General features: G+C 44.5%; 1 protein-coding gene across 4 annotated transcripts; it reads left to right on the top strand.

Annotated features, from left to right (window-relative positions):
• Window positions 1-14: 14 nt before the first annotated feature.
• On the top strand, window positions 15-9,688 carry LOC307208325 (vomeronasal type-2 receptor 26-like). 4 transcript variants are annotated; one of them, XM_079962984.1, is made up of 5 exons: window positions 15-928; window positions 4,814-5,041; window positions 5,460-5,586; window positions 6,074-6,483; window positions 9,288-9,688. In XM_079962984.1, exons 1-5 carry the CDS (start codon window positions 185-187, stop codon window positions 9,633-9,635), a joined length of 1,857 nt encoding a protein of 618 aa, XP_079819110.1. In that variant the 5' UTR covers window positions 15-184; the 3' UTR covers window positions 9,636-9,688. The 4 variants fall into 4 exon arrangements, with proteins under 4 accessions (XP_079819110.1, XP_079819109.1, XP_079819108.1 ...); XM_079962983.1 differs by lacking the exon at window positions 9,288-9,688 and adding an exon at window positions 6,484-7,704 and having other exon boundaries at window positions 6,074-6,447; XM_079962982.1 differs by lacking the exon at window positions 9,288-9,688 and having other exon boundaries at window positions 6,074-7,704.
• Window positions 9,689-14,539: the final 4,851 nt, after the last annotated feature.

Below are 14,539 nucleotides of genomic sequence, written 5' to 3' on the forward strand. Positions count from 1 at the left end.
AAAGGGTCCTTGCACTAGACCTTCCTCCTTCCTAAGACCTTCCCAATCTCATGTTGGGCTTAGAAATATTTAGGCTTTGTTCTGAAATCAAACAAGATACAAATCTTCCTTCTCTTCCCAGATCACTTATGCTTTTGTCTCTCATGTTCTGAATGATAAGAGGCATTTCCCTTTTTTCTACCGGATGGTCCCCAAAGAAGAAGCCCTGTACCCAGGGATTGTCAAGCTGCTCCAGCACTTCCGATGGACCTTGATTGGCCTCCTTGCACCAGACACCGACAATGGAGAGAGGTTCCTGAAGAGCTTGACACCCGTGCTCATCAAGAGCGGTGTCTGTGTTGTCATCTCACAAATCATCCCAGGACCGAATACAAATGGAGTATACATTCCTCGTCTTCCATTCCGCAAGTGGAGGCAAGTGCGTGTATTTGTTTACTATGGGGAAATGACTTATTTCTTAAGTGGACTACTCTTTATACAACTGTTTTTTGACATATTGATGAAATCCATTGCTGGGAAAATCTTCATCACAACAGTTTTGTGGGATGTCGCCCTGGAGCTGATGTATAATGAGATATCTTTCCAACACATCCATGGTATATTTTCCTTCTTCACTGAGACAAGTAAAGGGGCAAAATACGGCAATTTTCTACCCTTTTTCTTTGGTATTAAGAAGTTTTGGGAGGATGCTTTTAATTGTTCCTATTCAAAGCATGCATTCTCAGTGAAAGGCCGGACAAGATGCAGAGAGAGAGAGAAACTGGAGAGGCTTCCCCAAGATGATCTGGAAAGAATCCTCTCTCTAGACAGCTACAGGATCTACAACACTCTGCAAGCCGTGGCTCGTGCCTTAAATGCTGCATATTCATCTAGATCTAAGCAGAGGGGAACTGAGAGAATGGGACTTCAAAGGCTACAGCCATGGCAGGTATTTTCTTTCCCTTCATAGACATCTCAACTGAGCATGACAATTGATTGTAGTGTTGCAGATATTGAATATTGTGCAGTTTGAAATGATTAGAAGCATAAGAACTGGAAGCATTCATTTCCTTTTGGAAATGAATTATTGTCCAGGCCCATAGAAATATTATTCACTCTTTACTCACAGAACTCTTTATAACAGAATGAGAACATCATTCTGTCCAACACAGGCTCGGGATATCTCTCTCTCTCCCTCTCTCCCTCTTTCTCTCTCTCCTGCCTTTCAGCCTCCAGGCTGTTTGCTTTACCATCTGGACAGCTTCCTTTACATATTAAAGGGCAACTCCCTTCAAAAAGGAGATATTGCAATCCAATACCTTCGTCACATGATCTAAGGTTACAACACTCACGTTAGCTAGCAGAGAACAACAACCAGTTAGTTAATCTTAATCTCAGCAGGAGCCTGGAGCCCTTCAGAAAAAAAAAAAACTACTATGGAAAAAACCCAAAGTTTGCAAAACACATTAGCCATTTTCCATTTTCAACCTTCCTTAATACATATACATTTTTCATTTCTGTTTGCTATTCTTATTCTTGCCTCATTGCACAGCCCCCCGAGCAACTGCTCCCATCATGTGCCCAATTCTCCTTTCCCCGCAAGTTGGAATTATTTTTGGCAGGGGAGATGACATTGATCAGGCTGTCTCTAGTCTCTATTCCTTTGACACCCGCTTGACTCTGCTCTGGCTCTCTGCTCCCTCCACCAAGCTCCTGCCTTTCCCTGCTGAAGCCCATATTAGAGATTTCATTCAGTTTGCCTTGAAAGGAAAAACAAACCTAATTTCTGAAACAATCCAAGGGGGCAGCATCCTTCAAAAACATGCTTACTAGGAGAAAATCACACAGAAATGCTGAAGAATTGTGATGAGTTTCTATTATTATTTTAAAAATGCTTCAGAAATGTGGAGAACTGAATTTAAGATTGGGGTTTATGTGAGAGAGAAAAGAGTATGAACCAAAAGTGACAAGATCCCTCCATGACTATTTGAGTTTGCAACCAGCTCTAAGCAAAGGGGAAGTGGATTGTCAGTATGCTTCCATTATTATTATTATTATTATTATTATTATTATTATTATTAGATAATTTTAATTAAATTTTCAATATAACAATTCCAAATAAACATTTTACAAATATCCAGTGACTTCCCTTCTTCTCTTTCCTTGGTCCATTGGTACATCTTATACACCCCTGCATATTTTACTATAACCATTCAAATCAGTTTTCTACTTTTACATCCATCAAACATTATTTACGGGGTTGAATTTGTCTTCCCCTCTGCAGGGAGGTGGGACCAATTCGGATGGTCCGCCCCCGCCACTTAATGGATCCAAATGGTTTCCAGAGAGTGGTAGGGGATGCTTTATCCCATGTTGATGGCCTTTCAGCTGATTCCCTGGTGGCCCGCTGGAGTGCGGAGTTAACCAGGGCTATCGACTGTCTGGCTCCGAAGCGCCCTCTCCGATTGCATGGAGCCCGGACAGCTCCGTGGTTTTCTTCGGAGCTGAGGGCGATGAAACAATCGCTGAGACGGCTAGAGCGTCGGTGGCAAAAAACTCACTCCGAATCTGGCCGGACACAGGTTAGAGCTCAACGTCGAGCCTACCAAGTGGCGATAGCGACGGCGAAGAAGACTTTCTTCACCGCCTCTATTGCATCTGCAGAAAATAGTAGCAGGAGACTCTTTCAGGTGGTTCGTAATTTAATGGAACCACCTTTACCACTGGGGCCTTGTAAAGACCCCAAGATCTCCTGCAACGGTTTTGCAAAGTTTTTTGCAGATAAAATCACTCATATTCGGAAGGAGCTAGACACCACCGTGGGAGCAGTGCCGGGGCGGGAGAGTGCTAGAGCTCTGTCTGGTCAAGTTGCATGGAATCAATTTCAATCCGTTACCCCCGAGGATGTGGACAGGCTGCTTGGACGCATGAAACCAACCACCCGTCTCCTGGATCCTTGCCCATCCTGGCTAATAAAAGCAAGCCGGGAAGGGCTGGGCGATGGGCTCTGCGGGGTGGTGAATGCTTCCCTCTGTGAGGGAACATTCCCAGATCCGCTGAAAGAGGCGGTCATTAAACCGCTTCTTAAAAAACCATCTTTAGACCCGGCCAGTATGGCCAACTATCGCCCAGTCTCAAATCTTCCTTTCTTGGGCAAGGTGATTGAGCGCGTGGTTGCTGAACAACTCCAGGCACGCCTGGAGGATGCGGACCATTTGGATCCCTTCCAATCGGGATTCAGGCCTCATCATGGGACTGAAACTGCCTTGGTCGCGCTGGTTGATGATCTCCGGCGAGCTAGGGACAAAGGTGAGAGTTGTTTCCTAGTTCTGCTGGATCTCTCAGCGGCCTTTGATACAATCGACCATTACATCCTTCTGGACCGTCTAGAGGGGCTGGGAGCTGGGGGCACTGTTATACAGTGGTTTCGCTCCTTCCTCCTGGGCCGTGTTCAGAAAGTGGTGGTGGGGGATGAGTGTTCAGACCCCTGGGCCCTCACTTGTGGGGTGCCTCAGGGTTCCGTCCTCTCCCCCATGCTTTTTAACATCTATATGAAGCCGCTGGGAGAGATCATCAGGGGGTTTGGACTGGGTGTCCATCAATATGCAGATGATACCCAGCTCTACCTCTCTTTCAAATCAGAACCAGTGAAGGCGGTGAAGGTCCTGTGTGAGTGTCTGGAGGCGGTTGGAGGATGGATGGCGGCTAATGGATTGAGGTTGAATCCTGACAAGACAGAAGTACTGTTTTTGGGGGACAGGGGGCGGGCAGGTGTGGAGGACTCCCTGGTCCTGAATAGGGTAACTGTGCCCCTGAAGGACCAGGTGCGCAGCCTGGGAGTCATTTTGGACTCACAGCTGTCCATGGAGGCGCAGGTCAATTCTGTATCCGGGGCAGCTGTCTACCAACTCCACCTGGTACGCAGGCTGAGACCCTACCTGCCTGCGGACTGTCTCGCCAGAGTGGTGCATGCTCTGGTTATCTCCCGCTTGGACTACTGCAATGCGCTCTACGTGGGGCTAACTTTGAAGGTGACTCGGAAACTACAACTAATCCAGAATGCGGCAGCTAGACTGGTGACTCGGGGCGGCCGCCGAGACCACATAACACTGGTCTTGAAAGACCTACATTGGCTCCCAGTATGTTTCCGAGCACAATTCAAAGTGCTGGTGTTGACCTTTAAAGCCCTAAACGGCCTCGGCCCAGTATACCTGAAGGAGCGTCTCCACCCCCATCGTTCTGCCCGGACGCTGAGGTCCAGGGCCGAGGGCCTTCTGGCGGTTCCTTCATTGCGAGAAGCAAAGCTACAGGGAACCAGGCAGAGGGCCTTCTCGGTAGTGGCGCCCGCCCTGTGGAACGCCCTTCCAGCAGATGTCAAAGCAATAAATAACTACCTGACATTCAGAAGACATCTTAAGGCAGCCCTGTTCAGGGAAGTTTTTAATCTGTGATATTTTAGTGTATTTTTGGTTTTTATGGAAGCCGCCCAGAGTGGCTGGGGAGACCCAGCCAGATGGGCGGGGTACAAATAATAAATTATTATTATTATTATTATTATTATTATTATTATTATTATTATTATTGCTGCCACCATTTTCAGCTGTATACAGTTATTTTCCATATATTCAATAACTGCTTTCCACTCTTCTTTCAACGTATCTTCTTCTTGCTCTCTTATTCTGTGTGTTAAATCTACAATTTCTGCATATTCTGTCCACTTAAGTTGCCAGTCCTCTTTAGCTGGGACCTCACTGACTTTCCATTTCTGGGCTAGCAAAACAGGGGCCTCTGCTTCCCTTTATTCTAAATGCTCTCATCTTTGCTTCTGTTCCAGCTCCACCCTTTCCTAGGAAACACCCAGTTCTACAATTCTTCCATGGACAGAGTGTATTTGGATGAGAACGGGGAGCTGACAGCCGACTTGGACATTGTGAACTGGGTGGTGTTCCCCAATAAATCCGTCCTCAGAGTGAAGTTTGGGAGTATCGACAGACAGGGATCCCCAGACCTGAAGTGCACCATCGACCAGGAGGCCATTGTGTGGCCCAAGTGGCTCAATCAGGTGACGGGGAGTGGGAATCATGCCTGTCATTTTGCTGTCTTTTCTATGAGCTCTAATAAGTGCTCCCTGTTCTGTGGGCTGCTGCCCTCAGTTGCCTGTCAACTCCAGCACTGGGCTGTTGTTCCAGATAGTTCCTACAGCTCCTCTGCTCAGCTGGGTGCCAAAGGAGGCTTCCTGCTAAACTGTGTGTATGGGGAAAGGGGGGTTCCTTGCTTTTCGGTTGTTACATGTATTTCTATCAGTAGTGAATGGCCCATATACAGAACTTTATTTAATGGAGGTCCTTTCTTTTTTCCTGAATTTAATCATGAATAATTCATGTAATGGACAGTGATGGTAAATGCTTAGTTTCAGCAGATGACAACATACTATTTCTCAAACAACAATTCTCACTGACGCTCTTCGTCTTTGTGCCTAGACCCTTCCTACTTCCAGGTGTGTGGAAAGCTGTCACCCTGGATCCGTCAAGGTGATTCAGGAAGGGAAGCCTCTTTGCTGTTATGAATGTCTTCCCTGTGCAGAAGGGACCATCTCCGCTCAGGAAGGTGGGTGACTCCAAGGGGAAGGCTGGCCTTGGGGAAGAGAGAAGGGTTCCGTCAGGAATCTCTCAAAACCAATTCTCCTCGGCCTGAAGCGAGATGAACACCAGCTCCTTTGGCCTGAAGCAAGATGTATGCTGCACCCCATGGTTGCCTTTGACTAGACTTAACTGTCCCGGGGTCTTTAAGGAGAGAGATTGTTATGGACCTAGGGTGGATATTAGACTTCTGCACAGACCCCTGATCCTCCTTTTGGTCCTATTATAGGGGGCTCCAAGCAGCCCAACCTGCCAGAGGCCAAGCTGGGGATCTCTAGCCCTGGAATCCATTCCAAATTTCTTTGGGGTAGAGCTAATTAAATACCTGTAGTGATCTGTGGCTCTCTCAGACTGACTTGGTCGACAGCTGAATCTCTCCCAAGAGGGTAGATACTGCTCTGGGCTTGGCTGAATCCAGAGTAGTAGACATTACTCTTTCTCTCTCTCTCTCGCAGATGCAGACCATTGCCAAAAATGCCCAGAAAACCAGCATCCAAACAAGAACCAAGATCAATGTGTGTTCAAGCATATCACCTTCCTAGCCTACGAAGAATCTCTGGGGGTTGTCCTACTTTCCCTTGCCCTACTGGGGTCCTTAGCCACAAGCTTTGATTTAGGAATCTTTATTAAATACAACGAAACTCCCATAGTCAAAGCCAATAACCGGGACCTCTCCTACATCCTCCTCGTCTCCCTCCTGCTTTCCTTTTTGTCCTCCTTCCTGTTCATTGGGAGGCCAAGGAAAGGGACCTGCCTTCTCCGACAAACGGCCTTCAGCATCATCTTCTCTGTTGCTGTTTCTTCTGTGTTGGCAAAAACCATCACTGTGGTTCTGGCCTTCCTGGCCACCAAGCCAGGGAACAAGGTGAGGAGATGGCTGGGGAAGAGTCTGGCCAACTCCATTGTCATTTCCTGTTCCTGTGTCCAAGTTGTCATCTGCACCATCTGGCTGGGGATCTCGCCACCATTCCCAGACTCTGACATGCACTCCCAGCCTGGGGAGATCATCCTGCGATGCAACGAAGGGTCTGTGGCCATGTTTTATGTTGCCCTCGGCTACATGGGCTTCCTGGCTGCCATCTGCTTCACGGTGGCTTTCCTAGCCAGGAAGCTGCCTGGGGCCTTCAATGAAGCCAAGCTGATCACCTTCAGCATGCTTGTCTTCTGCAGTGTTTGGGTGTCCTTTGTGCCCACCTACCTGAGCACCAAAGGGAAATACATGGTAGCCGTTCAGGTTTTCTCCATCTTGGCCTCCAGTGCTGGGCTCCTGGGCTGCATCTTCATTCCCAAATGCTACATTATTTTGCTGAGACCTGATCTGAACACAAAGGAGCACCTGACAGCAAAAGCTAAAGATAGCATCTGATTCTTAAAATATTATTTTTCAAGAAGGTAGGGAAGTGAGATTCTTGAAAAATGATGTTTCATTTTAAAAAACCGTTACCCTCATTGGATCATGTAGAACCAACCAACTTAATGGAAGTAGTTATGAAATTTGTATTTGGTTGAAAATTTGTTAATACTTTGGAAGATATAGATCACATAGATCACAGGGAATTCACATTACCAAAATTTTGTAATTAGTCGCTGAATGGAACAAAGATGTCCACTGTCACTCCTGTTATTTTTCTTAATTTTAGAGGAATATCCCTCCAATTATACAATGCCCTTTCTGGCATAGGAGTAAGTATAAATGAAAATAACAAATGTAGGCCTCTATGCAGACTAAACATGCGCAATGTTAGGGTGCTATCAACGGTTCCTGGCTGATTGCCCAGGAAACTATAAAGACAAGGAAAAGTTTCTTACAGTCCTTTGCCGTCCCCTCCCCAAGTTTACAGAGTGAGGCCATAGAACCCAGCCTCCTGGATAATGGTGTTGTCCTGAGTGAATCTCCACCCCCAGTCTCTCCCACTTCCTAACTCATCATCATCACCTCCTCTGCAGGTGCTGCTAAGTACCCTCTGTCTTTGAGCTCTTTGCTCTCCTACTTTCAAGGCTCGCCGGGTTCTGGGACATGGTGGGTCTAGAATGGTTACTAATGACATGTCAGCCAGATGTTGCTCTGGCTCTCCCATGATTTCCCAACTTTTATCCTCATCTTCCTCTGAACTGTGACTTCCCTTTATACTTTCTTCCTCTTCCTCCTCCCTGGGAGGGTCAGGATGGAGAGGTGGTCTCGCCCATTCCTGCCTGGCCCTTGGTCATCTTGGTCACTCTCCACCTCATACCTGCCAACTCATCAATCTCTTCCTTAATTTATGGTGCCCAGAACTGGACACAGTATTCCAGGTGTGGTCTGACCAAGACAGAACAGACTGGGACTATTACTTCCCTTGATCCGGACACTATACTTCTGTTGAAGCAGACTAAGATTTCAACATTATTTTTATTAGAGTTAAAATTTGTTATTCCCCCCCCCCATTTGTAAAATTAATAAATCAACACCTTTCAATGCTGTATTTTAAAATGTTGTGAGCCATGCAGGGACCTTACAGTGAGGGAGGGTCATCAATATTATTATTTAATATATAAAAAAGTTGCTGCATCACACTGTTGACTCATGTTAAGCTTCTGGTGTAATAAGCCAGTTGTCCTATATTTAAGCCAGGCGGACATTTCCACAGTGGTGGGAATGTTTTGGCGGTTTTTTTAATTAAAAATTTGATGATTTACAAAAGTGTGCAATGTCTCTCGTATTTTTTTTCCCATGTAACTTTTTTACAAATCAGTTTCATTTGTTGAGACATTAGGAAGAAAAGGGGGAGAGGGGTGTGGGGGGGAGACGATTGGGGGTGTGGTTGGGTGGCAATGTTTCTGTTTTACTTACTATATGTAGGGTTTGGTGTCAGCATTGCTTGTGCAGGTTCTTTGCTGTTCACTTGTGTTCCTTTGGTGGGGAGGGAGGTTGGGTTTGGCCTAGGGTGTGGTTGTTCATTTGTCGTTGGCTGTGGTGGTCTTTGTTTTTGTGTGTGAGTGATAAAGGGGAGCCATACAGGGGTGAAGGTGTCTTCTTCTATTTGTCCCCATGTCAGTTTCAGTTTATTGGTTAATTTTTCCAGTAGGGCTGTTTCCCATACTATTTGGTACCATTGGCCCATGCTTATTCCTGACAGGTCTCTCCAGTGGTGGGAATGTTGTGGGAAAGCGAATGACAATGAAACAGAGGAGGAGGAGGAAGAGGAGGAAGAGGAGGAAGAGGAGGAAAGGAAAGGGTGAAGGCTTGTTGCTTGGGGAGCGGGGTAGACAAAACAGTGAAGGACAAGGCAGTTCTGGGCAGCCTGGGCAACTGTTGCTTAGGTGGACCAGAAAGCAAAGAAAATGGCCTTTGCTGCAGTCAGGCCAAAGGAGAGCAAAATAGGGAAGGGAGGGCTAGCCAGGAAGAAGAGTGGGAGCTGCCCTTGTTGCTGCATATAACCAAGAAAAATAGAGTATGTACTAGAGTTATAACTTTTTGACCTCAAAAACAAGCCAACAGACAAACCCCACTCCCTGTATTATAATGGGATGAACGTTTGCTTAGAAATACTGAAAAGGGGACTAATTCTTCTCAGTTGTGAAAAAAGGTCACCCCGAAATGTAAAGTTGGAATCATTGCATCTGTAACATTACTACTCATAAGTATTAGCACTTTTTAAAACTTTATGGAACTCTTTAGAACTTTTGCAGCTGCCTGGAACTTCCGAAAAATGTATTGGAGAATCACGGCAGGCGGGAGCCATCCGTACTCCAGACACCAAGAAGCAATCAGGGTGCGTTGCGCAATCAAAGTGGTGCGGGAATTTTACGGTCCTTGCGTTCAGGACCCTTGTGTTTCTGGGACCCAAGGATGGCTGTGGGGACATGCAACAGACTACGCTTATAGAGAGCATGAAACCCACAAAAATGGTTAGCTCCATTGGGCCCTTAACTTTAAAAAAGGAGGGAGTTTCAGGGAGGATGTGGAAGATTGGGGAAAATCAAAACCCATTTCTCCTGATCAGAACTGATGAGTTGATGACCACTGTAAGCAGATGAAAACATTCGCAGGATTGCAATAAGACTTGTAATGTAGCAATTGCTATGGAGAAAATGGAATGAGGGATGAGATGGTTGTGCACAACCTGCCACCCTTAAAAATATGTTTGTGGTGACATTTAAAACGTTTGGGGTGTCCTAAAAGCATGAGGGAAAGGAGGAAGAGCACAGCCACTTTTCATTTGTGATGTAGGCTTTTTGCTCTATCCCTCTCACCGTCTGCAGCTGTTTAGGGAATTGACAAGACAGGGGATATTTTATGCACCAAACCTTTCAGACACAGTGTGAGAAATTATGAATCTCTGGAGAAATCCCTGGAGAAATCCCCGGGGAAAATAAGAATATTTATGAGTCGGGGAAGCATCGCCCTGGCAACCTTCTGGAGTCTCTCTGTGGCTTGAGGAGCAGATGCAGAGCTGGAGAAAACATGTTTGCAAGAACACAGAGAAGCAGCTGCCCTGTTTTGACATGGGCCAGCATAGGGTGGAAAGGTCAGCTTGGATTTTAGATAGCAATGCACCTTCGTTGGGGTCAGAACCAATATATTCTTTTAGGATGTATGCAAATATATACACGCTCTACATAGAGTACCTACATCTGAACACTGTGAACTCATGAAACCCACTCCCTTTACAAGAAGATGATGATGATGATTATTAATTTATGGGGTTTATTTACCGTTGTATACATAGAGGTTTCAGGGGAGTTCACAGAAGAGATCACAACATATATAACCAGAATAAAAACAGCAACCCAATAACACCCCCCCCCCGAAAGGAGCCACATTTTAAAAGGGTATAGGATGTCAGTCAGGTCAACCAAAGGCCTGGTTAAAGGGGAAGGTTTTTGCCCGGTGCCTAAAGGTGTATAATGAAGGCGCCAGGCGAACTTCCCTGGCAAGAGCATTCCACAGACAGGGAGCCACTGCAGAGAAGGCCCTATTCTTGTGTTGCCGCCCTACAGACCCCTCGAGGAGGAGGCACACGAAGGAGGGCCTCAGAAGATGATCTCAGGGTCCAGGTAGGTTTATATGGGAAGAGGCGGTCCTTGAGGTATTGCAGTCCTGAGATTACACTGACATGCTTGGATCTCCACATCCCCAAGGCCATCTTCCCCCTTACCAGATACATTCTCCACTAACTAAACCATCTGAATTATCACAAAAGATTTGTTTGTTTGTTTTTTAAATAATATTTATTACTTTTCCAACAATTTAAACACTACAAAACAAAATAGACAATACAATACAATACAAAAACACCACACAACACTAACACATTAGACTAACACCACAAAATAAAAACAGTTTAAAACACATCATACAGTTTCATCATCCTATCCTTCATTCACTTATTTCAGCGACCTCCTCACACTTCCCTTTTTGTATTCCACTTCTGTTAATTGGTAGAGATGACGAGCAGAATCCGAAACCAGGGAAGAGAAGCGGCGGAAGAAGATTGGAAAAAATTCAAGGACTATCTAAAGAAATATCTCAAAATTAATGAATGCTAGATTGACGCTGGAGGAGAAAATCAGGGGTTAATAGCGGTAATGGTTAAGTTAAAAGAAAATGAGTGTTATTAAAATTAAGTTAAAAGTAAGGGAAGGATTTGTTGACAAATTTATTAGACATGAGAATACAGAAAGGGGAGGTATGAGGAAGTCGGGAAAGTAAGTTACATGAAACGAAGAGTTGAAATTATATGTGTTTTTTGTTTTTTTATTGTTAAGTTTTGTTGGTTAATGTTTTGTTTGTTGTTAAAAAACTTGGTGGAAATTTCAATAAAAATTTATTTTAAAAATAAATGTTAATTGTTTCAGCAATTCCTTTCCATCTTCCTCTGTTTTCTATCCTATAATTATCTTAACATATTCTAACCTTATTTTTTCTTTTAATACTCTAATAATCTATTTATACTTAATTCCTTATAACATTTCTACTTGTTGTTGTTTAGTCGTTTAGTCGTGTCCGACTCTTCATGACCCCATGGACCAGAGAACGCCAGGCACTCCTGTCCTCCACTGCCCCCCGCAGCTTGGTCAGACTCATGCTGGTAACCTCAAAAACACTATCCAACCATCTCGTCCTCTGTCGCCCCCTTCTCCTTGTGCCCTCCATCTTTCCCAACATCAGGGTCTTCTCCAGGGAGTCTTCTCTTCTCATGAGGTGGCCAAAGTACTGGAGCCTCAGCTTCACAATCTGTCCTTCCAGTGAGCACTCAGGGCTGATTTCCTTCAGAATGGAGAGGTTTGATCTTCTTGCAGTCCATGGGACTCTCAAGAGTCTCCTCCAGCACCATAATTCAAAAGCATCAATTCTTCGGCGATCAGCCTTCTTTATGGTCCAGCTCTCACTTCCATACATCACTACTGGGAAAACCATAGCTTTAACTATACGGACCTTTGTTGGCAAGGTGATGTCTCTACTTCTCAAGATGCTGTCTAGGCCTGTCATTGCCCTTCTCCCAAGAAGCAGGCGTCTTTTAATTTCGTGGCTGCTGTCACCATCTGCAGTGATCATGGAGCCCAAGAAAGTAAAATCTCTCACTGCCTCCATTTCTTCCCCTTCTATTTGCCAGGAGGTGATGGGACCAGTAGCCATGATCTTCATTTTTTTGATGTTGAGCTTCAGACCATATTTTGCACTCTCCTCTTTCACCCTCAATAAAAGGTTCTTTAATTCCTCCTCACTTTCTGCCATCAAGGTTGTGTCATCTGCATATCTGAGGTTGTTGATATTTCTTCCGGCAATCTTAATTCCGGCTAGGGATTCATCCAGCCCAGCCTTTCGCATGATGAATTCTGCATATAAGTTAAATAAGCAGGAAGACAAAATGCAGCCTTGTCGTACTCCTTTCCCAATTTTGAACCAGTCAGTTGTTCCATATCCAGTTCTAACTGTAGCTTCTTGTCCCACATAGAGATTTCTCAGGAGACAGATGAGGTGATCAGGCACTCCCATTTCTTTAAGAACTTGCCATAGTTTGCCATGGTCGACACAGTCAAAGGCTTTTGCATAGTCAATGAAGCAGAAGTAAATGTCTTTCTGGAACTCTCTAGCTTTCTCCATAATCCAGCGCATGTTTGCAATTTGGTCTCTGGTTCCTCCGCCTCTTCTAAATCCAGCTTGCACTTCTGGGAGTTCTTGGTCCACATACTGCTTGAGCCTTCCTTGTAGAATTTTAAGCATAACCTTGCTAGCGTGAGAAATTAGTGCAATTGTGCGATAGTTGGAGCATTCTTTGGCACTGCCCTTCTTTGGGATTGGGATGTAGACTGATCTTCTCCAATCTTCTGGCCACTGCTGAGTTTTCCAAACTTGCTGGCATATTGAGTGTAGCACCTTAACAGCATCATCTTTTAAAATTTTAAATAGTTCAGCTGGAATACCATCACTTCCACTGGCCTTGTTATTTGCAGTGCTTTCTAAGGCCCATTTGACTTCACTCTCCAGGATGTCTGGCTCAAGGTCAGCAACCACACTACCTGGGGTATATGAGACATCCGTTTCTTTCTGGTATAATTCCTCTGTGTATTCTTGCCACCTCTTCTTGATGTCTTCTGCTTCTGTTAGGTCCTTTCCACTTTTGTCCTTTATTATGGAAATCTTTTAGAAATGTTTTTTTTTGTTTTTGTTTTTTAAAGACAACAGGCATAAAAAAAACATTTCTACTAAAACCATATAAATTCATTCCCACATTTTTCTAACACTCATTAATTTTACAATATTTCTGTAAATAATCTTTAAACGTTTCCCAGTCTTCTTCCACCGACTCTTCTCCCTGGTCTCGGATTCTGCCAGTCATTTCCGCCAGTTCCATATAGTCCATCAACTTCATCTGCCATTCTTCCCGGGTGGGTAAATCTTGTGTCTTCCAATACCTCGCTATAAGTATTCTTGCTGCTGTTTTTGCATACATAAAAAGAGTTCTATCCTTCTTTGGCACCAACTGGCCGACCATGCCCAGGAGAAAAGCCTCTGGTGTCTTCAGGAAGCTATATTTAAATACCTTTTTCATTTCTTTATAAATCATCTCCCAGAATGTCTTAATCCTTGGGCATGTCCACCAAAGGTGAAAGAATGTACCTTCAGTCTCGTTACATTTCCAACATTTATTTTCGGGCAAATGGTAAATTTTTGCAAGCTTGACTGGTGTCATGTACCACCTATAAATCATTTTCATTAAATTTTCTCGTAAGGCATTACATGCCGTGAATTTCATTCCTGTGGTCTATAACTGTTCCCAGTCAGCCATCATTATGTTATGTTCAACATCTTGTGCCCATTTAATCATAGCTGATTTCACCATTTCATCCTGTGTGTTCCATTTCAACAGGAAGTTATACATTCTTGACAAATTCTTAATTTTTGAATCTAACAATTCTATTTCCAATTTTGATTTCTCCACCTGGAAGCCAACTTTTTTGTCCAAATTGTATGCCTCCATTATTTGGTAATAATGGAGCCAATCTCGCACTTTGTTTTTCAATTTTTCAAAACTCTGCAGTTTTATTCTGTCTCCATCTTGTTCCAGAATTTCCCAATATTTCGGCCATTTGGCCTCCATATTGAGTTTTTTCTGTGCCTTCGCTTCCATTGGTGACAACCATCTTGGGGTTTTCTTTTCTAACAAATCCTTATATCTTATCCAAACATTAAGCAGTGCTTTTCTAACAATATGATTTTTGAACGCTTTATGTGCTTTTACCTTATCGTACCACAGATATGCATGCCAGCCAAATACATTATTGAAGCCTTCTAGATCCAACACATCAGTGTTTTCAAGAAGCAGCCATTCTCTCAGCCAGCAAAAAGCAGCTGATTCATAATGCCCCTTCCGATCTTCAGGAGGAGGGGGGGTTGTGGGATCACGACCCCGCCCACACTCACTCTGCGAGGCTGG

The sequence above is a fragment of the Podarcis cretensis genome, assembly GCF_951804945.1.
Source record: "Podarcis cretensis genome assembly, chromosome: 2".
In the NCBI taxonomy this organism is placed as follows: Eukaryota; Metazoa; Chordata; class Lepidosauria; order Squamata; family Lacertidae; genus Podarcis; species Podarcis cretensis.